Below are 23,118 nucleotides of genomic sequence, written 5' to 3' on the forward strand. Positions count from 1 at the left end.
GCTGTGGAAATAACGAGTTTTCGGGCTCATAGAGAGGATGGTTTGCTACTTGTTCATTTGTATCAATGAGTTCATGCTTTTTACTGCACAAGTTTTATGGCTTGCAATCAAATTTAATCGAGAAATTTGCAGCGTGTTTGTTTTAAATCTTTGATGTAATTTATCAACTCAAACTTGGCTAATACATTTTTTCGAGTTGGGATATATGAGTTTATGCAAATGAATTTGTCACCAAGAAAACTTCTACCATGATTGTTTTTGAATAATTACACGCTTGATTGCTAACACTGAGCTTTTGTTACGTAACAATTTGCATTTATAAGGCCACAATGATTTTTACTACACCTCTTTGTTGATTGAGACATTGCAGTGCTTCCTTGGAGTAGTTCTATCAAAGTCAGAGAGTCGATCGTGATGTTTTGTTGACATGTATTTCTTTGGTGTATTTTTTTTGGGTGTTGTACTTTTGTAGCTGAATGCTGACAAAGACAAGAGTCTAGTCTAGTGACTCTAGTCTTTAAATGTGCTTTGGTGAGAATGTTTCTATTTGTAAAAAGGCAGCTGCAAGTTAGTAAACAGAACTTTGCAGAACACGTCGTATTAATTACAAGTACATTGGCACCGACTCCAGCCTTTTAATTTCGATGCATGTAGTTTGTAGACTTTGAGCGTCGTAATAAAGTGGCACGATTTAGGTTTTAATTAACTTGCTATAGTTATTGTGAGGACTGATTTGCAAGTAATAAAACCTAACAACCTATCTTCATTCACCAGATATAGCGGTCTGTGATTATTTTAGATTTATAATAGGAAGCAAACTGTGCATGCCACAGACCAGACGGCTCTACAAGTAGACCTCTTGCGAGCAGTAACGTGCGCCAGCTGTCATGGCGGACTTGCGTTATTGGTCCAAAGCTACTAAATTGGATCGAGGATTACTGGGAACTGCTCTTGCTGTTACAATGGCAGATAAAAACGTAAAGAAATTGCTTTTTGTTGGAATTTTGACAGGTAAAATGACAGTTTTGAAAAATACAAAGAAGACGTTACACTTTTTTACAGGTTGTTGCTTTTCTCCAGTTTGTTTAACCCTAATGATGAGTGATCTGATACCGATGTTGGCGGCCATGATCTTCCAAATCCCACCAGAATTTAACTTACACTATCATAAAATGTGTGATTTTGACTGTTGTGTTTGTGGCCCGTCTATTTGTTTATGGCCTATAGTAGTTTTGTTGTTGTGTGCGTCGTACTTAACTAAACCGATCTCTTCTATAATGGTATCTTTCACTTCTCGGTCACATAATGTGCAAACCAGTGTCCGAATGATCTGCGATGCAAAACTTTCGTAAACATTTATGTTTTTTTTTAGTAAGCGACGATTGTGCCAATGGCTTGGTGAACGACGTTGCGGGACAAAGGATAAAAAATATGATCGATCAAATGAAAAAGTATGAAACTACATTTACGTGAATTAAGTTTATTTTATTTTTTAAAAACTTTATGCACATTGCACAGTATATTAATATTTTATTATCACCTTGAATTGTTTTATTAGTCTAAAATTGTTTTGTTTTTTTGCATCATGTTACGTCTGATTTTTGCTGTTGAAGTCAACATGCTGTCCAGATACGAGGCGACATTTTCTCGATGAACACGCTGCAGCTTATTTTTCTGAATTTATTAATTTAAAAGTTACTTTCCGTAGGCCAACTTATTTCAAGTTAGATTTGTTGCATATAGTTTTTCCTCTTGCTATTGACGGTATTACACTGCAGTTTCCTGATGTATAAGCGAAATGCGATCGTCACTCTCTTGTAAGTCTTCACATTTTGACTAATTACATGTCTGCAGGTGATAATGTCTCAGAGGCATGCTGTAGTGCAGTGGTTCCCAACTCGTTTTTAAGGCGACCCATTTAAAAAGAAAAATCAGTTCGGTACCCAAGCAAATTGTCGTAATATTTTAAAAGCCATACAAGATTGTGTTGCAAACAAACTGCACTACAAAAGCAGTAACTTTTTCCGAAAATAATATGTTTATCAAATCACTAATGAGATAGCTGTGCTGGCTTGCTGTCAGTGAGTTTTTGAAATCGAGGCGTTATTTTGCTTAGGCATAGCCGCATGTTGGCTTTAACTTCCAGCCGGTTTCACTGTTCAGTTTTCAATACACACATGGCGCTAAATCCAATCTTACAAAGCCAAGTTGTTGCAAATGGAATCTGTTTTTGAATCCCTAGTTGTGAAACTGTGGGATAGCCTACACTTTGTACATGGAAGCCCAAAAGTGGATGTTTGCATAATCTTTGAGATATTTGTCTTTGAAGAACGCAAAAGAAATATGGTTTGCTACTTCTGTCGTTGTGTCCATAAACTGTTCTGCAACATGGATGGAAAGTTGAGGCAGATCTTTTCCAACAAATGGATCAATTATCCAATCATTTTGGTTATTAAGTGTTAGAGGTTCTCCATAGTAGTGCACAAACTTTTTAGCAAACTGTTTCAGGTGTCTAAATTATCGTTTGCTTAATATCAACTTCATTGCCACAGATATTTATTATTTATTTGCAATCAGACTCAAAGTCCATAGAATTCAAATTTTTAACAGTATTGCGTTAGCTGAGGAAATATATCGTACTCATCTCTGGTGACATAACTTTTCTAGAATATGAGTGCGATCGCGATCAATCACCGTAAAACTGTTGCCTTGCATATATAAATTTAGAGAATTCAGAGAGTCAAATATATCGGCAAGGTATGCAACTTTTGCCTTGACATCTTCTTGCAATAACTTCTCGGCTAATCTCACACAGTTCTGTTGCCTCAGGAAGATAGCAATCTCCTCTCGCAAATTACAAACTCGCTTCAGGACACGACCTCGTGACAACTATCGCACTTCTGTGTGCAACAGCAATGCTTGATAATAATCAGAATCCACAAAGACGAAAACAAATGCCCATTTAGTGGACTTGTTTTGATGAAGTTTACACACTTCACATCATTCAACACTTCGTGCAGCTCTTGAGACAGCTTTTTTGCAGCAAAGGCCTTTCTGTGGAGAAAGCAATAAGTCCATACAGCACTTGGTGTTTTGTCTTTGATGCGTTCTGAAAACTTTGTCATAGTTTGTCCGACATAGCGTTCGTGACATATAGTGCACGTTACAATATCCCGTAACTTTGTCAAGTTAATTCATGTTTGAGACTGAAATTTTTGTTGGGTTTACATTTAATAATAATAATAATAAAAGCGAAAATTGTTGAAACTTTTTGCACTACGATCATGCTAGAAAGCTTTCCGATGTCTCGACATGAAACTCTTCATGACTTGTGTTTATATTTTCCAGTTTTGTGATCGATCTCATCACGTTTTAAATTTTTTTATTGTTATTTTTTTGCCCAAGATACAATATGCCTGAAAAACAAGCGACCCAAAAAAATTATCAGGCGACCCAACTTTGGGTCGCGACCCATGAGTTGGGAACCACTGCTGTAGTGTATAATGTATTTGAGTTTAAATTTAAACTATTCATATTATATACTAGTTTATTTTTCTGATAGCGCTATATTAAATTTGTTTATAGTTGCCTAAATGCGTAACTATGAAACAGTTTGCACGTGTATTCAATTCGACTGTACAAATCACATATGCGCAATCGCGCATTGCACAATGCATTGAAAGTAAAACTGTTTTTAGATACCAAGTAGTTGTGAAGGTTCGCAAGATTGTCCCACGCAGTATTACCGAAGTAAAAGTAAGTATTATATATGACTTTCTTGCTGCTATAGCAAATGTCTACGTAGCAATGTAATTTTAGCTTGCCAATGAAATAGTTTAACCTTAAATCACTCAAAAAATACCGGTTAGAATTTGGTCAATAACACGGATTAACATTCTCGAATTTCCAAACGGACTATTGGTTCATAGATGTTTTTGTACGCTATTGTTTACATGGTCAGTTAATGCATTGTTGGAAATATGTAAGTGGTAAATCGTGGATCGTTGTTGCTATTTTTGACTGCTGCTTTAGCCTGCTTGATTGCTGGATCTTGCAAATTTTATCAACGAATGGTGATGTAATCTTTCGTAAAAACAACGCTTTGCATATGTAACGTCACCCTTCTAACAGTTGCTCTTTTTATGTCACGTGGTATTGAAGCGGTCTGTAAACAGTAATTTCACCGCCTGAGTTTACCCGTTATCTTGCAGAATACATTGCGAGATTGGTCTGACAGCCTCGGCCTTGACCTCATCCTCACCACCGGAGGCGCCGGAGCAGAACCGAGAGATGTGACCCCTGAAGCGACCAAAGCCGTCATTGAAAAGGAAATGCCTGGAATCGGCATTGCTATGACCGTGGCTGGGTTGAAACTTGACCCTACGTCCTTTCTCTTCAGGTTTGACTAGTCGTGTATATTTAACGTCCAATCACTGTTCATGGCAGTGTTATTGATAAAAGATTATAAAAACTTGTATGCTTTGTTTAATTGTTTTTTCGTTCTTGACTTTGAATGATTGTCTTGTTTTATGAAGACGGTGGCTTGATGCAAATACTGGTCACAAGAGATTTTATATCTTCTTGGCATGATTGGATTGCTTTTGTTTGTCCCTTTGCAATGCTACCAAATCGGATACAGTTATCATCCGGATGTATGTCTTCAGCAAGTGCACTGTCCCACATTTCCACCGTAGGTGACAAACCTAGAATGGTTAGAAAGTCTATTCTGCCCTGTTTGTGAGAGCAAGCGAATGTGCCTCAGCAAGACACTTAAAAGGCATGTGATACGAATGCATATGTTGCTTGTGGGAAAGCATGCACGTCCAGAGGATCTCAAGATCATAAAGCAGTTGAGGAAACATCTTCCAATGTTATGTGGTCAGTATTTCACAATTCACATCGAAAGAAGGATTTCTGTTATTGATATTGCATTAGCAATAGCGAAGTGCACAAAAGTTACGCGTGACGCTACCAACCGCTCAAGGCTATTTTGTGTTAACTCATGAACTATCTGCTTAGTAAACTTGCCTGGCGAAACGTGTTCTTATGAAGAGAAACGGCTTGCAGTTACGAGAATTTGGCTAACTTCTAAGTAGACTCTGGTCTTTAGGTTCATTTCCAATATTTCAAAGCAACAACCGACGCGAAAAGTATTTTCTGTTGCTTCTGAAAGCTAAGCATCTTTTCAGTTGGTCGTGTGAGACTACAAAAACTTCAAAACTTACCCACGCGAGTGAACGCTAAACTCATTAAAACATACAACAACTATTCATCCATTGTGAAGAAAGGGGCGTTCTTCCCGGCTATCAGCACAAGGCTGAGCATGGCGCCTGCTGGTTTTGTTGGCTCTTTCTTTGTTTCCACAAAGATAAGAGTTAAACTGACTGGTAAAGCGGTGGTCGAATAAATTTGTGGCAGAATACGGTGCGATACTGATGAGCCCAGCCTCATGGGCGAAACACGTGTCTATCGCTGTCAATTCTTGCTACAAATCGGCTGCCGAGAAACAAACTATTCATCCACTTACCTGTCTTATTATGTGTTTCATGGAAATGCAAATTGTTGTTGGCAAACTATGTGCGTGCAGAGCGATAAATTTGACAAAGTGCTGCTAATGTTAATTCGTGTACATCGCAGTACCTATTTTTTCACAATAAAAAACTCAACGAAAAACGTCAATCAGTTCAAAACGTTCGAAACAAAATTCTGAACACAACTGAAATGTTTTTCGTATTCCAAGTCAAAAAATCAGTCCAATTTTCATCGATTAACGTTTGCAGACTAGGGTGGGGTAAAAAAAGATTTTTTTTTGAAATTCAAAAAAAAGAGGGTCTAGAATCTAGATCGCTGGCAATTGGCAAAAAACGACAACAAAACTGGTTTTAAGGAGTTGCACCCCCTATTTACCGTGCTATCCCCCATTTTATCGGAAATACTCCCAAAATTCTCAAATTGGCTGTAACTTTGAAACTGTTGGTGCGAGGAACATGAGTTTAGTATCAAATGATGCAGAATCACTATAATAAATGTCATGTGCTGTATAGTGTATATGTCATGTTTTATACACCTACTCTTTGAACCGGTGTCCAGTTAGCAAACCCCACGTCGTGCAGTAACGTTGTTACTTGCTACTGTGTGTGTGTACATGACAAGAGCACTATATTGTATTACCAGTCACACTACTATACCGTTGTATACAGTCACACTACATGGTTGTCTCTGCCAACATATTCTCGATTAACCCCTGTATTTTCTACGTCATGTGTGCGGTATATTATGCATACTATGCTGTATATGTATTGCAATGCAATAAGTATCCGACTTTGTCCAAAACATGGTCAAATATGCGTCTTTTGTCATAACCTTTATCTAGTGAAATTAAGGCAAAAAGTTCTCTTAGAGCAGATAGAAACATTATGATGCTGCATCATTTGATACCAAATTCATGTTCCTAGCACCAGTAGTTTCTAAGTTACAGCCGATTTGATAATTTTGGGGGTATTCTCCTATAAAAAGGGGGGTAACATGGCCAATAGGGACTGCAACTCCCCAAAACCAGTTTGTTTTTTTTGCCAATTTGTCAGAGATCTAGCCCCCTTTAGTTTTTTTTCAATCCACTCTACGTCAGATGTTAAGGCAATATGAAAAGAGCTGTGATTTTGTGCGTAAAACTGGAATTGTTTTATTGCAATGCGATATCGATCAAGCTGTTCAGACAGCAGATTGACGTCGTTTTCCACGCTCCTCTCTCACCTTGCGCATTTGAGTTTGTTTACGTCTTTTCCTCATAAACATCGCAAACTTAAAGTGCTGCATTCTTCGCTGGAAAGGTAACTCCAGTGCGGTGTCTTTTCAAAGTGATAAATTTTAAACTGTCACTGCTTGTAATTTTTTGTGGAACTTCAACGGTAGTTCACGCATGGCTAACTAGAGATACGGCCTGGTTTGTTAAGTTTTGTAGGTTTTCACAGATTTAACCAAGCAACGACACGGTAACATAAAAAAATAAACTAGAAATTGCAAACGTTTTCGGCTATACAGCATGTTATCTCTCGCCCAGCGTCAAAACTGCTGATTTTCAGATGTTATTGATGAGTTCTTTTGATATCTTTGATCACTGCTAGTTATGGTTTTCATTGACTAATAGAAGATTACACGGAGCAGCAATAAATATACTAGTGGCATCGTAATTGGCTGCTGAGTGATGTTCTTCGTTCATTGTCAGCAACAGCTAACAAGTAATGTTCAGTTTGTTCGCTTTCTCACTTCAAGTTACACCCGACCGACGATCTAGCTAGCTTCTCATTTACTGACCCACTCAATGTCGATTTTGATTTTCGGCTTAGCTAAACTTTGTATAAACCATGCCAGGCTGCTAAAGCAATCAGTGTCCTTGTGATGAACCATTAAATCAATAGACTGTGTTCATGCTATGTTGTGCCAATAATCATGCTAAAATTTATTGGGAAAGTAAAGTAAGGGATTTTTTCATAAATAAATATAACTGAAAAAAGTCTGGCCGACATGCAGTTATTCAAAGGTCCCGTCGGTCTTTAGTCCCATTTGCTAATGGATTTCAATTCGATTAGTGTCGTCACCTAACTTTTCAAAAACTGAGCTCTATGAATTTTATTGATAAAAACCAGATTTGCTTATTGATTTTGGGATTTAAGCGTTTCCTCAACACTGAGTTATGTTAGCGAGATGTGACAGGCGATAACGTTTAATTTTTTTTGCTTTTGTCACATCTGCACTTGTGACGTCACGCCTGTCGATTAACTATCGGATAATGAAACCATGTGGAAAATAGCCTATTGCATAAACTCGAAATTATGACCAAATACTTCTTCACTTTCTTGATTTCGAAATTGACCTGCAGAGCAAAACACAGCATGTAGTTGCAAAGTATTTCCAAAAACGAGTTGTGTTTAAATTTTAAAACTGTTGGAGTATTCTATTTTAAAAGTAAGTGCCAAATTGGCTTAGTTTTTGGCGATTTACAAACCGTTGCTCATAGTTATGATACAAATTTAAACTTGGCGTACCCAGTGGATTGGTATTTGAACCAACGTCTTTCCGTCTTTTGATCACTTCATTGCTAAGAAATTAAACTAACTGATACCAAGTTGAATGCTTGAGAAGAGGTTACACCGTTTTACAATTTGTCTCAACCTTTCGAACGCCACCTCGTCGGTGGAGGTTGGGAAAACTTTGTTAGGATTCAGAACAATTGATCACTTTCCGAAAACCATTGTGGTCGTTTCATCTAGGTTATTGCATGCAAAAGTGGAAGAGTCTGACGCTACCAGTTGGTTGTCTGATCGGGGTTCTGCGCTATGTGCGTATGTGTTTTTTACCTGAACGAAACTGGGGTATCTTAGTGATTAAAATACGCTTTTTATATACTTGACAATAATCCAAATTAAATTTATTATGCTTTTGACAAAGCGTTGTGTGTTGGTGGTAATTAAAGTGGCATTCGTGAATTTTTTATTGGCTTCCTTTTGTTGTAGTTTAATTATGAATGGAATAGAGCCAATAGACGGTTGCTGTAGGTTTATTTATTGTTTAATCGGCTTCATTGGTTAAGATACTTAAAAGTGCTTCAATGGTACGATCGTTGTTAAACATAGTTAAATCATTGTTTTCACTTCCAAGTCATTAACGATGGAGCGTTACATTGGCACACGAAGCCCAGCAGCGCAATCAAATTTAACATATTTAAGTTTATTACAAGAATATTTACACAAGTCGAAAAAGAAAACTGCATAGAAACAAATTTCGCACGTTTTCGACATCACAAGATGTCTTCTTGAAGAATAACATACTGTACTTTTACATCTAAACAAAATAATGGTTAAATATTAAATTTATCAACAGAAAAACAACAAAAACTGCATAGTGGTTCTAACTAGCTAGCTCAGGGTGGTCCAAACCCTGGCACGCCGGCCGCACGCGGCCCGCGTGAAGCTTTTGTGCGGCCCGCTTACACTTTGTGCATGCCGGAATTATCAGTGCTAAATCCAAGGTTTAAAAATACACCTACGTTTTATAAATACATTACATTCGCCACAACCCTAAATAAGTTGCGCATAATCGGGTCAATAGGTAACTATGAGGGAACAATGTCGGTTTGTGACGACACAAACGTGTGTTGATATTTTGCTTTTGTTGCTAGCACTTTCTCCGTTATGAAGCGATTAAAAAGCGACACACGGAACAGAATGGCTGATGATACCCTGGATGCCTGCTTACGTCTGTCGACCACTGAATTTAAACCAGAGATCGACACTATATGCAAAAGCAAAAAACAATAAATTGTTTTGGTTTGCTAATTTGTTGACGTGTTATGTAGGCTATCGTACCTTTTTTACTAGCTGAAAATCACTTTTTGAGTCGCAAGCAGAGATTAAAAAGTGAGTTAGGCGTGCAGCAAAACATTAGGTCGATTAGAACAGCAAACTCAGTCCTTTCATTGCAACTGTATTTTGTCAGCGACAAGATTGTTAATGTTCATAGCCTGTGAACAGTAAGAATGCAGGTAAAACAGATAGAAATCTATAGAAAAGAAGGTCAAAATCGCAACCTAGTTAAGTTTTTATTTAACAACGTTTCTACTTTCAGCAACGCGTTATCATTTCTCACTATGCGGCTCGTGAAGTTTTTCTCACCCTAATGTGGCCCTTCATGTTTGCAGTCTTGGACCACCCTGAGCTAGCTCAACATTTAACAATAAATCTGAGTATCGAACCAAGATTTTAAAAGCACTACAAATCAAAAGTAATAATCCACCTTTAAACAGAGAATTATATGCTTGCGTCTTTTTTGCTTTGTGTATTTTAAAATTAGTTTTTTCGCACCTTGCCTATCGTACTATCACATCATGTCATCTGTTTGACGCCATTTGCTTACACAGACAGCAAAGCCGTCCTGTTTACATTAATTCAACGCTTACAAACGTTGAATCAATGCAAAAAGGACGAATATTGCTGTTTGGTTAATAATGGAAATCATGCGTTCCATTCATTTCCTCATAAAATTATATTTTACTCAAAAACTCGGTTTAGTAAATTAGATGACTCTTTTTCAGGGGGTCCAGCGGAGTGAGGAACAAAGTCTTAATCATAAACCTGCCAGGGGGTCTGCAGTCTGCTATGGTAGGTCTTTGACGTTTTTTTTCTTTACTTGCTTTAATTAAGTATATACATGTAAACGTCTGTGTTTACCTTAATTTTATTTGTATATGTGTAATTATCATTATTTATGTGATATTGATAAAGCTACAATACAGCCCAATTCAAGAAAGAACATAATCGTTTGACGTGAACTATTCCAATAACACATGCAAACCATTACTGTTCTTTCGGATTGTCAGTAGATTTGCGCACTTTATAATCCCTTACCCAAAGTCTGTTTTATTGACATGAAAACTTTTTAAATGGTTACTTTTTTATTTATCAAAACTTGGTGTGTTTGGACTTGATCTAAATGACTTTTCAATCCCACTTGACACAAATAATCGATGTCAAACAGGATTATTTATTTAAGTATATTGCTTGGACATTCTGTTATTGAAACATCATGAATCGAACTGGTAATCCTTAATTTTATTTTTATGTCGGTCGATATGCAGTGAATGTTTATTTCACCGCTTGCTTGAATTTGCTTCCTTTGCCCCTTTTATTATTCAGGGGTTCTCAACCTTGACGGATCGTTCCAGCTTAAATAGTGATTAAAATAACATTAAAGCTATCATGTATTAATTGAAATGTATTAGAATAAAAACTATCATGTACATTGCTTTTATTGGGATGGGGTTTATCAAATGCTTTAAGGTTGTTGGTTCAAAGCAGGATTATTTTGCACTTCTGGCTGGTTTCAACAAACAGGTCATCAAAATCTAGCAGATTACGAAAGCAAAAACTAAGCCATAAACTTAAATTCAATGCAGTCGGACGTAAATTCAGCACGATTTTGTCGACCGTATCGTATAGATCTGAACGTATGTGTTGTGTGATTATTCAGTATTTGATTTCTTGTCTTTTTTCGTCTTTTGTCATGTTTTCATGAAGTTGCTCTTAAGTTGATTTGGCATTCGTTGTTTTGTTTCGGAATGGCCCGTTTCGGTGAGTCCGATTCGGTGAGTTCCCTATTTGGTGAGAGCCTTTTTCGGTGAGAGCCCTATTCGGTGATTTTTTTTTAAATTATTGGGTACCGTAGCCTAATTATCATTGCCGTTTAGGGGTTAGGTGTAAGGGTTAGGGATAGGAGTTAGGGGTAAGGGTTAAGGTTAAAGGTAGGGGTTACGGGGTAGGGGTTACGGGTTAGGGTCTTATTTCAACGTTTAGCGACGTTAAAACGATGTAAAAGCGGCAATGATAATTAGGCTACAATACCCGATAATTTTTAAAAAAAAATTAAAAAAAAATCACCGAATAGGGCTCTCACCGAAAAAGGCTCCCACCGAAAAGGCTCTCACCGAATCGGACTCACCGAATCGGACCCACCGAATAGTAGCAGACCCGTTTTGTTTGGTCATGCTTAACAAGTTCTTGTATTATCTTTTACGTTTTTTTTTTCTATCTTCCAGGCACATAACGGGCATCATTCGATATAATGACTCTCTTTGAGAGCTTCAAGACACAGCGTAGTTCTAAACTTTGTATTTTTGTATAATGTGTTGTACTAAGGCTTTGCTTCTTGCGCTTCCAAAAGGGGGTGCTTGGATCAGAGCAAAGCAGGTGTTGAGAAATTTGTATGCTAGCCCATGCTCACATTCTATAAAATATAGGAGTACATACCTGCATCGCCAGATTTTATTCAATCAACGTTTCTTTGTTTCAGGATTGCTTGAACGCCATCATCCCCAACCTCCCATACGCCATCAGTCAGCTGAAAAACTCTCAGTCAGTTAGCGACGATATTCTCGATCGTGAGAGCGTTACTTCCGCACCCGCACACCACAAGCAAATTTTTGCATCACACAACGTCCCGTCATTGAAGCAAACTCTATCTCAAATACCGGTGACGTCACATGGATTGAATGTCGTTTCGTCCCCAAGCCGCGTTGACAGCGGAATTTCTACACATGTTAGTTTTGTTATAATCATTGATATCATGTTGAATAAGATTACGATTTACGATTTCATTAACATTACGTGTGGGATTGAGCAGCATAATTCTGGGATAGGTCATACGAATGCTCCTATAGATGAAATAATTTCCAAACAGAAACTCTTTCTTCAAGCAGAAACTTCATCCTGTATATTTCAGTAATCGGGCTTGCATCAGTGGCTCAAAGCCTCGTAGCTCAAATACAAGTACCGCATGCTTCTTGAGTTTGAGGTCGCCGCAGGTCACGTTGTTAAATCTAGACACAGCAGCCAATGGATTGTGTGTTCATCGAGCGTTGTTAGGTTCACATATTTCTCCTGGGGTCTGTATACAGGACAATGGTAGATAATGTGGTGTGCAGTCTGAAAATCTGAGCCACATGCACAAGGTGGTGAGTCGGCGAGGCCCCATTGGAACATGTTGCTATTAAAACGACCCACCCCAGTCCGCATTGGAAGATAATGCGAAAGTTGCCAACCTCCTCGTGGTTGAGTAATCTAAGTTTTTGAAGCGAATGGTAACAACCAGAGACCGCAAATCACAAGTCGCTAAACTGCCAGGATTACGCTTCCAAAGAGGCATTTTCAGTTCAAGAATAAATGTTTTTTTTAATGTGTTCTTTTGAATTTACTATCGCTATGACAGCTATAAGAGGTTTGATCGGAGAAGCATAGGATGACGAGCGATCTGATTAAGCGAACACCCAACGGCGATTTGTTTTTTCTGATCAGTTAGTTATCTGCAGTTGCAAAATTTGACTAAGATTTTAGAATGTTGAATTGGCGTTTTTACTGCTCGATTTGTTTCCATAGCATGTGCTTGGCCTCAAATAAACTGAAGTTTTGCTTTTTTTGCAAAGGATTCTTTTGTTTCTAAACATAGCTGATCGAACTATTATATAGTAGGTGGGTGTGTGCTTCTATTTTCAGGATGTACATCAAAAGTGACAACGTTGTTGCGTCATCATTATCATTGAACTAATTGCTTATTTGATGCTTATTTGATGTAAAAACTTTGTTGCGGTTTTGTTTGTGGCGTGATGAGGATTATCGTTTTAAAGTGAATATAAAATTTTTGTTCTATTGAAACTTTTCAAATCTCGTTGAAAGTTGAAAATATTTCGAGGATTGTCATGAAGATGTGTTGTTTCAACCTTACATATTGTAAGTTATACGTATTAGTGTTGAATAGAAAGAAACGAAAGAACGTAGCCTACTGGCTAAAATTTTGGCTGTGGTGCCGACTATGACTAGCAATAGAGAATCGATATTTTACAGTCTACATTGTTGTTTGCTTAACCGGCATAAGATATTGTTTCCTATTCCAACTTTTTTTTTTCAACTTTTTGAATACAAAATTTTAGAGGTGATGTTTAGTGTTGAACTTTTCTGGATCTTTCCTGTTAGTGTGACTTCAAAGTAGGCTGGTGTTTGAAACAAGAATGTTAAACTGTGTCGAAGCTTCTCTGAAACATCAGCACGATTATTTCATTAATAGCAATTAATCGTTATGTCATAAGCCCATATCATAAGCTATAAAACGTGGTTTAGCACTTGTTACGAAAAGACTTAATGATACTTGGAACATAATCTGCAAGAATTAAACGCCTCAAGCTATTCGAGTGTTGCGTAACTGGCTGCGGCTTTTTAATGAGGCGCTACCAATGACAAGATGTTTGCCTCTGGGATTACATTTTTAACTTATAGGTTTATTTCTTATAATTTTGGCGTTGTTAAAATGTAATTTCCACCGTTCGATACTGATAATACCAGTTGAAATAGTGAGCGGATTGATTTAATTGTTTCATATCTTTTCACTGTAAATCGTCTTTTGTTATTATTTTTGATGACATGAAAATTTGCAACAAATGAAAAAGAATGCAAGGAAGTCATCCTTCGTGTTCGCCCCCATCATGTCACCAAGTATACAGCTAGGTGTCCGACAAATTGTTCGTAAGCAACTGTTCGTAAAGCAATTCTTCGTAAACTTAATTCTTCGTAAAACAACTCTTCCTAAAGCATTTTTTTGTGCATGCAGTTCAAATTTGATGTATACTAAGAAATGCTTTACGAAGAATTGTTTTACGGATTTCATTTTACGAACAACAGTTTACGAACAATTGTTTTACGAAAAACTGTTTACGAAGAATTGCTTTACGAAGAATTGCTTACGAACAATTTGCCTATAACCATACAGCTATAAGGCATCTGGTTAGATTGGTTAGGTTAGTCGATGCACAATGACAAGGTTTCCGCTGATGCATAAAAAGCATTCTTCCACGTGAAACGTTGAGTTTGCATTCATATTTAAAAATGTCTCGGTTACCCATCTTGGATGTTATCTTAATCAATTTGCCTCTTTGTATTTTCACTTCCATTTTTTCTTTTGCAGCATTTACCTTCACATCACGCATCAGATGTTCCTTCGTCCATTAGCCACCATGACGTCGTTGCATCGACGGGTCATCATGACGTCGCTTCACTGACCGGTCATCAGGGCATTATTTCGGCAGCAGGTCATCACGACGTCACTTCTATGCCAGGTCATCATGACGTCACTTCCATGCCAGGTCATCATGACGTCACTTCTTTACCAGTTCATCATGACGTCACGTCGGTGCCAGGTCATCATGATGTTATTTCAATGTCGGATCACCACGACGTCGGCTTGTCATCAGATCACCATGGCGTTGGATCATCAGGTCGTCAAGTCGACGCTGAGTCGCTGGGTCTGCAAGATGGTCCTGGAAGTCCGGATGAAATGAGGAGTGGATTAATAACACAGGAAGAGCTCCTGGGAGGGGATAGCTTTGAAGGGCTCATTGCTAAGGAATCGGTGAGTACCTGAATGTTAATAATCATCGGTGGTGAAGCAGTGTTGTTTGGATTGTTCGATAAACGTTTAACTTTTTTGAAATAAAGCAGTTTGTGGGTTAGAACTTAGTATAAAGGTTTTCAACCTGGAGTAAATTGTAACTGTACGTAAGCGTTGTTGCAAATGTTATAATTTTTGGAACTAACTTGTTTCTTTGTCTCTCAATTTTGTGTATTCTTTTCAGCTTCGCATCATCGGAGATCGTCCTGTGGCTGCTGCTACTGACAGGACGGGTACATGTGGCTGCTGATTCATGCTTTATTAAAATAAATATTTTTTGCTGTATTTATTTCGAATTGCTCACCTAATGGTTTATTTGCATTCTACCAAGAATTGAAGATTGGCTCAAACACTACGCTTAATTACAAACTGAACGGCTTGTTTTTAAAACGTGAACAACTGAACACATGTGCTCAGTCTCTTCTCGTTGAGGGACAGCATGTGAAAGCACGTATCAAAGTATCATTTTGCCAATTACTTTATCAGGGAAGGCCAACATCTCAGCTGATCAAAGCAAAATAGCCAGACGCCCCAGGTCTTCTCCGTTCAACCAAGTAAGCGTGGACAAGGCCTCTGCCACTGTGTTTGCCATCACCAATCCACTGCCTGTGGTTAGCAAGTTCTTTAGAGGTTGGTTCCTTCCATGTTGCTGCCATGTCATGTTTTTGCTTTCTTGCAACTGTGTATGACTTCGATTAATTCTCTTGAATCGTACTTTGTACTTAAAAAGTTCGTCATACAACTTGCATAGAAACTTAACATCATACATCATGACGTTATGTGGTGGTTTTATTTTGACAACAAGATTTTTAACAATGTCTTTGTTTTGTTGACTTACGCATTATTAATTTAACCACGTTACCATTGTGTGGTTTTCTTATAACGTTGTGGCATCACGTGATATTGCAGATGCATTTGACCAAGTGGTGGCGGAAGATGTGAAGGCTGTCACTTCGGTTCCAAGACAAGCTACTTCCATCTTGGATGGATACGCTGTGATAGGTGTGTACAATGTATTCGAAAAGACTGATTATCTGCAAAGACGATTTTCTTTTTCATTTTTCGGTTGGAGAATTTGTTGGTCGACTCATCTAATGAGTCAAAAATCGTTCGTTTATGATGATTGGAAGTTCGTTGTCTCACATTCATGTATTGCGCTGCTCAGTGGACCGGTTTTGCCGTCACGGCATCACAGAAACAACTTTCAATTGACAGATCAGTCTGATGGCTGAAGATTTCGACACCGCTGCCTCTGTCAGGACAACTTCATAATTCGCTACAATACGTCATGCTTCTAATCCAATTTAGAGTAGAAGTATATCTGGAGTCAGATTCTTTCTTTAATGCAAAATATGTATCGCGGTACCGTAGTCTACAAGATGATTGTCTCTATTGGTTGTTTACAAAAACGCCAGTTTGTTAAAATGTCACCACCGACTCGAAGCTGAGCATTCCATCACCCACTTCGATTGTCATTGGAACACCAGAAAATTACCAGCAGTTGTGTTAACGCAGTTGATACATCGACAAGTTGTCTTAAAACCAGTTTTTCAAAATATATGCCCATGCATTGCCCAAAATTAATGCAAGGCCACAAACGATTCTCAATGGTTCAGCTCACGTTTTCTTTGCAGCTTCTGATACGCCAGGTGATTTGGAGGTTATCCCTAACCCGAAGAAGGATGTTTTAACATTAGGCAAGACAGTTCGGGTCACCACTGGGGCGCCGATGCCTCTCGGGTCCGACGCTGTGGTTCCAGTTGAAGAAACCCTTGTGGTTTCGGAGGCCAATAACGTAAGTGTCGCTGTATAGCGTTGCTAAAGCTGCTTTTGTTCAGTTAAAAAATCTTCAATCAGTAGCCTTCACATAACGGAAATGTAAAGAGGCGTATAGTAAGTTTTGCCTATGTTGAAATCTTAATCAAGAAAATAAGGTTTAACGTTAATCAGACGAAAAGGGTGGACTGATTCTCTAAAGATAAAGTCTCGTTGATGTTACCAACTCACTCGTGAACTACAGGGGCGAACTGAAGTCACCGTGCGATGTCTTGAGCCCTCCACTCGAGGGCAGCACATACGAGCGGAGGGGAGCGATGTTAAGTCCGGACAAGTTGTGATCAAAGCGGGAACCAAGCTGGGACACCTTGAGATCGCCCTCTTGGCTTCTGTCGGGGTGAAGTCTGTGCGTGTTCATCCCTTGCCGGTAGTGGCTGTGATTTCGTTTGGATCAAAGGTAACATGATCACTCCTGGCTTGAGTACTTTTATAATCGGACCGTAAAAGAGGAAATTGTTGCTGGAACTGATGGAATTATTTCTTGTTGTGAATCAAAGACTTTACCTCACTTACTAAGATCTTCCTAATCTTCCTGGTCAACAAGACAATCATTAACTTCGCCTCAAGGACGTTAAACATCAGTCACGCTTCATTTTTAGCTCCGGGAGCCGGAAGACAACGATATTGCTCCGGATGAGATAAGAGACACGAACAGAATGACTCTCCTCCTTGCTCTCCAGAAGAAAGGCTTCCCCACGGTTGACATGGGGATCGTCAAAGAAGGGAAGGTCCAGTTGAAAGACACCATCATTAGGGCTTACCAAAAAGGTCAGTGGGGCTTGAAATATATAGGCAAAGGAAGCGTCAAGATTTATCATGTACGTCCAAGGACAGTGTTTGTAGTTATATGGTGTTGAAAGCAATGTATATATGCAATTGATACTGTGGTGTATAAAACATAAATTATTGTTCATACTAAATTGCCTTTGACCAATAGTCGAAAATGTGGCAGAATCAAAAGTTCATTTTTAATAATTGCTTTTGATTGTTGAGCCACACATTTACGGCGAAGAGAAGCTTGTCAATTCGGTAGAAATCCAATAGATTTGCATTAGAAAAGTAACACAACAATCGCATGGGGGAGCTTTGATTGTTGGGATTATACTTATCTTGGGTGACCTGACCTGTGTCGGTGATGGAAATTAAAAACCGTTGTTATCAATATGCGAAACTACCGATCCTTGCGCATCTCGGAGCGCATCGAGTACAAGATGTGTAGCTGGCAACAGTTGCTTTGTTCAAATATTATTCATTGGTTAACATCGAGCTGTGTGAACCACCAGGGTGAAATTAAGCAACTTGAATTGTGCGGGGAGTGTTTCAGCAATGTCAAGAATTTTGGGGTTTGAGAAAAGAGTGCAAGTCCCCATTGTAACTCGGATGTCTCGTGCCAGCTTTGATTCGTTTGTGATCATTATGCCAAAATTTGAGGCTCTGTTTTTCAACCCATTTTATCATTCGCGGATTCTGTATCTGTCTTTATTCTGTCTCACGTGACTATGCAATTGAAATGTAAGAAGAGCATCGAAAATGAAGAGCAAGCCAAAATGTACGAAGAGCATTGAGCGACAATATTCGCTTTACTTGAGTGTGAGCGGAACTTGATTCAATGGTTCTCAACCTTCGTTGCTGCGACTTTCAAGATATCAACTTCACGATAGGGGCTTGTGCAGGATTTTATTTTAGTCATTGTCGAGGTAGTTATACCTGTAGCACCGTTATGTAACTGCTGTTGGTCTTGTGAATTTGGTAATATTTTTTCTGGGTAAACACAACACCAACGATTTCCATGCAACGGTATCTCGAGGTCGCTTTTACGTTGTAATAACGTTACAACAACGTTACAACAACGATAGCACACTGGTTACGAAACAAAAATGTTTCCCGTTTGTTCCTCTTCTCCCACACGAATACTTTGATTGCTCATTATAATGTTGAACTGTTGTTTTCCTGCAGCTGATGTCATTTTGACGACCGGGGGTTCGGCGATGGGGGAAAATGATACCGTGAAACCTCTTCTGCTTGAACTTGGAGCTTCACTTCATTTTGCCAGGGTCATAATGAAACCAGGGTGAGCTGCATGAATTAATCCTGTATTAATCGTCTTTCAATTATTCATATTGCAAAGCTACGATGATTAATTGATTGCTTGTGGAATCCAAGGATTATATTTTACGTTTCAGAGCTCCTACTGCTTTTGCAACGCTGGAAACTCAGCGTGGAAAGAAGCTATTCTTCGCTCTTTCAGGTTCGATTGTATTCATGCTTTGTTTAATACGAAAATTATCTGTTTCCACAAGCTACTTAAATATGTTGAAATCAAAGCCATTTGGTAGCTGCCGTGTTTTGATAGACTCTCGTGAGCAAGTGAAATTATTATTATTGGCCGCATAGCCGAGGCGTGAGAGCCTTGGTACCGCACTCGAAATGGCGCTAGTTTGTCATCGCCAAAGAACATGCAGCTATGTCTTTGGCCGGCACTTTAGGAGCATGAAGGACCGAACGTGGACATAAACATTGACTTTCTTGCCTTTCAGTCCACTTAATTTAAATCTTCAATCACTGAGCGTAAGCCTGGGTACAACAAAACAAATATTGCCTGTGCCGATAGTCAGATATTGAAATTGAGGTTTAACTTTTATAGGTTAGGTAGATGTCACGTTTCACGGCGCAACTGTGTTGATTTATTCAAAGAAACATATTTGTATTGTTTATCAAACGGTTTTAAGCAACGCCGCTTCAATTTAAAATGGAAATTTTAATGGTTCTATTGAAATTGTGAAGAATTATACCCTTGTGGCAGAATTAGTGGTGCGATACTGACGAGCCCAGCCTCATGGGCGAAACACGGTGTCTATCGCTGTCAATTCTTGCTACAAATCGGCTGCCGAGAAACGTTCTATTGAAAGTTCAGTTTTTCAAGCCATCGTGGTTGATTGATGAGCAGCAACAAGTTTTGACCTTCCAGTAGTAAAGAACAGTTGAAGTTTGATTGACGTTTTCCTTTTTATTTTCATGCAGGCGTTCCCATCCCTGCTTACGTCGCGTTCCACTTGTTCGTGCTGCCGTGCCTGCGGAGACTGAGCGGTAGCAACGACCCGAGGTCGGCTGTGATACAAGCCAGGGTAAGCTGGTGTGGTTTAACGGAAATAAGTTTAAACATTGAGGGTTAGGTTACTTTTCACCTGGCATTTTTTGTTTGTGTGCTTGTCACTATAACCCACAGCGACGGAAAGATTAAGTTTGCAGAGTTTTGTTTTGTAAAAGAAATTGAAATGTTTTGACGTAAAAGAATATCATTAAAAGGATTAACTTTGCCTTGTTGTTGTGGTATATGTCTGACCAGGCTGATACACTTACGAATTCTGGTATTTTCAATTCCACCTTCAATCTTTTTCCAGTTGTCGTCAGATGTCTATCTGGACGCGGTGCCAGACTTCCAACGCGCTGCCTTGCGCAACGAAGGTAAAGACCCCATTCCATGGGCGGATATCACCGGCCGACAGATCATCAGCCGCATGCTTAGTCTTGTCGCAGCCGACGCGCTGCTCATTCTCCCGGCCAAGTCGGATGAACGCATCGTCATCAAGCGAGGCGAGCTGGTCGACTCCATGCTCATCGTGTAAAAGTATCCAAGTCTGCATCCCATCGCGTCTTTGACACTGTTTTACCCCGCTTAGTTTTGATGATACGCCGAACTCATTGGAACTCTGTTCCATCTTTATCTAACTTGTTGTTGCATTGCCACAAAGCCCCATTGCGACTGCACTTGATGTATCACCACGCTGTTGTTGTGTGAACTTTTGTATCATACGTAACCCAATCTTACGCTTTGTTTGCATCATGAGCAAAAATTCGGTAGAAGGGAATTTCCTGTTTCCGTTGCGCTCCTTGTAAATTACCAACTTACCTTTTGTCTGTTTATTGAAAGAGTTTCAGCGCTTGTCATCTCCACTTGGTGTCTCGCTGACTTGTTTTTGTTTTGCGCTTTGGTGTGGTGACGTCACTGCCAAAGGACACTTTGCTTCGTAATCGGCTTTGAACATCATTCCAAAGTTGTCTTGGCTTTTCTTTTACTTTTCTTTGCTTTTTTGTTGCTGAACGCGACGACTCCATTTTGGATTGAAGTAGATCTAAGTTACATCGAAATTGCTGCCAGTATTTAAGTTCTTTCGTGATGAAATATATTGATCGTGGTTTTACAATCGTTTCAAAGAAACGTTTTAAAATTAAACATTTAAACTTTTCAGTAATCAATCACTCGTTCATTTAGATTTTAGAGCAACACATTTCATAATCTTTTTGTAATTTTATTATGTTTTTAATGGTGTTGCAATGAGTAAAATAACATAAAACGTTTAGTTGTACAGTGGAAGGTGCGTTGAGAGCTTCTATTCCCTTCGGAATGTTTTTATTGATCCTTGAAGACCATATGGCGCTCACTACTGGAGTTGCACGTTCATTGGTTTTGATTGGTAGATGGTTTCAAAAAGCGAAGATGATTTGCCGAAAAAAGTATCTCTTGGTCCTGTACAATTTGTAATTACTCACCAACAAATATTCACCATCACATACTGATAACAAGAATCGTAGTTTTGTTTCACATTTTGACTTATATTGTGCTGTTTGTTGTATTGTGACGTAACCAGTTCCAAGCCCGAGCATCTGTACATGATAACCATTGCATTGTACGTTGAAACATTCTTTTGGCATGTGCACATGGTTCGGTAAATAGCCTAGATTGTTACATTTTGTTTTCGTTATAAATCCTAAAGTCTAAAATCGCGCTTATTAGCTGTTCCGTTAAGGTCATCGCACTCTTTCGAGTGTCTTGTATTTCTGAAATCTTGATTTTCATTTTTAAAGTACATGAGTTCAAATGGCAGTACAAAAGGAAAATTGTAAACATTTTAACTGCGTATCTCATACGTTTCTGTTACTAAGATGTGGAATGAAGTTGAAATTAAGTTCAAATTCGTTAAGGTGTTGTCTGACTAAGTTGTAGCTTTTTTTCATGATAGTGACGTAGTTTCTCTTATTCATAGCCCTACTGCTAGTGACGTATGGCAGCATTTCAATCCAACACTTCCTGTTCAACAATGCGAAAGATCGCTTAATCAAGCTGCTAGGAATGTCTTTGGCATTCTCCTCAATATAGGTTTCGTACTTTATTGTATTAAGTTTGCAATGGAATTGTTTGTGAAAATATCGCTCTGAAAAAGCGATCAATGGAAATGTACAAAACGTGAACGGAGGTTTACATGTTCAAATCATCACGTCACTGAATGGGGCAACTTCCAATAACTGCATGGCGCGGCCATGACGAAAGTACACCATCATGGATCGTTTGTTACAGAGATTTTTGTGTAAATATTCACCGCCAGCTTGCTTACAGCAGTTCTGTATTTTTTATCATTAAATACATTCTTGTATAGTTAAAACTTGTATTGGCCATTGATTTCCTTGAGAAAGTTGTGGAAAGATTGTAATGTAAAATCAGCTGTTTTATTTAGAAGATTTTCAGACAACCACTTTGTCTGGTCCAGATCATTACCAGAAGGATAGGCCTACGGGTCTGACCAGATAAAGTGGCTGTCTGGGTTGGTAGCCACTTTAACAAGTCGAAATTCTGCCACTAAACTTGACTAGAATGAAACCGCCAACCAATCATAAGCTACGGTTTAAGTGACGTAAAAAATGGCGAAAAAAAGATGATAGAAAGTAAATTAAGTGATGGATTTTTTGTCAGCTGGTTGGCTTAGGGGTTAGGGTTAGGGCTAGAAAGTAGTCATTTCATTGACGCGGGTTCGATTCCCACCACTGCTATTGCTCTTTTTCTTCTGTGATTACCAAATAAAGTTCAAAACAAGCATTAACTCTCTGGATGAGTGCTAGAAAGGTCACAATTTGACGGTAGTCTCTTATAACATGTTCTGATTGGTTGGCGGTTGCATTGTAGTCATTCGCAGTGGCAGAATTTCGACTTGTTAAAGTGGTTACCGTCTGGGCTAGGTTGTCGTATTCACACTATTGCTTAGCAGTTGAACATTGAAGGAAAGGAAACTAATATTTGTGTTTTCATGCAAATCATCAAGTGTCCTCTCATCAAAGTTTCGTGCTTTCGATTGGCGTCGAACCGACGTGCTTTTGAGTGAGTGAGTGTCGGGCAGTAGTTCTCACCACGCAGCCGACAACTGGCGAGAAAATATCCAGTTCAATCGAAAATTGTTTAATTTTAGGCGTGTGTATTGCAAGCACATCTCGTCATTCACCAGCGCCCCGTGACTGGAATAG

At 38.8% G+C, this 23,118-nt stretch overlaps 1 protein-coding gene across 1 annotated transcript; it reads left to right on the top strand.

Annotated features, from left to right (window-relative positions):
• Positions 1-800: 800 nt before the first annotated feature.
• LOC145779136 (gephyrin-like) lies at positions 801-22,263 on the top strand. Its single transcript, XM_082590715.1, has 17 exons — positions 801-1,011; positions 1,373-1,451; positions 3,699-3,756; positions 4,212-4,399; positions 10,091-10,157; positions 11,845-12,090; positions 14,506-14,949; positions 15,173-15,221; positions 15,475-15,618; positions 15,898-15,990; positions 16,623-16,783; positions 17,009-17,221; positions 17,424-17,592; positions 18,781-18,895; positions 19,008-19,072; positions 19,846-19,949; positions 20,226-22,263. Exons 1-17 carry the CDS (start codon positions 888-890, stop codon positions 20,448-20,450), a joined length of 2,544 nt encoding a protein of 847 aa, XP_082446841.1. The 5' UTR covers positions 801-887; the 3' UTR covers positions 20,451-22,263.
• Positions 22,264-23,118: the final 855 nt, after the last annotated feature.

This window comes from Aplidium turbinatum, chromosome 1 (assembly GCF_918807975.1).
Source record: "Aplidium turbinatum chromosome 1, kaAplTurb1.1, whole genome shotgun sequence".
In the NCBI taxonomy this organism is placed as follows: Eukaryota; Metazoa; Chordata; class Ascidiacea; order Aplousobranchia; family Polyclinidae; genus Aplidium; species Aplidium turbinatum.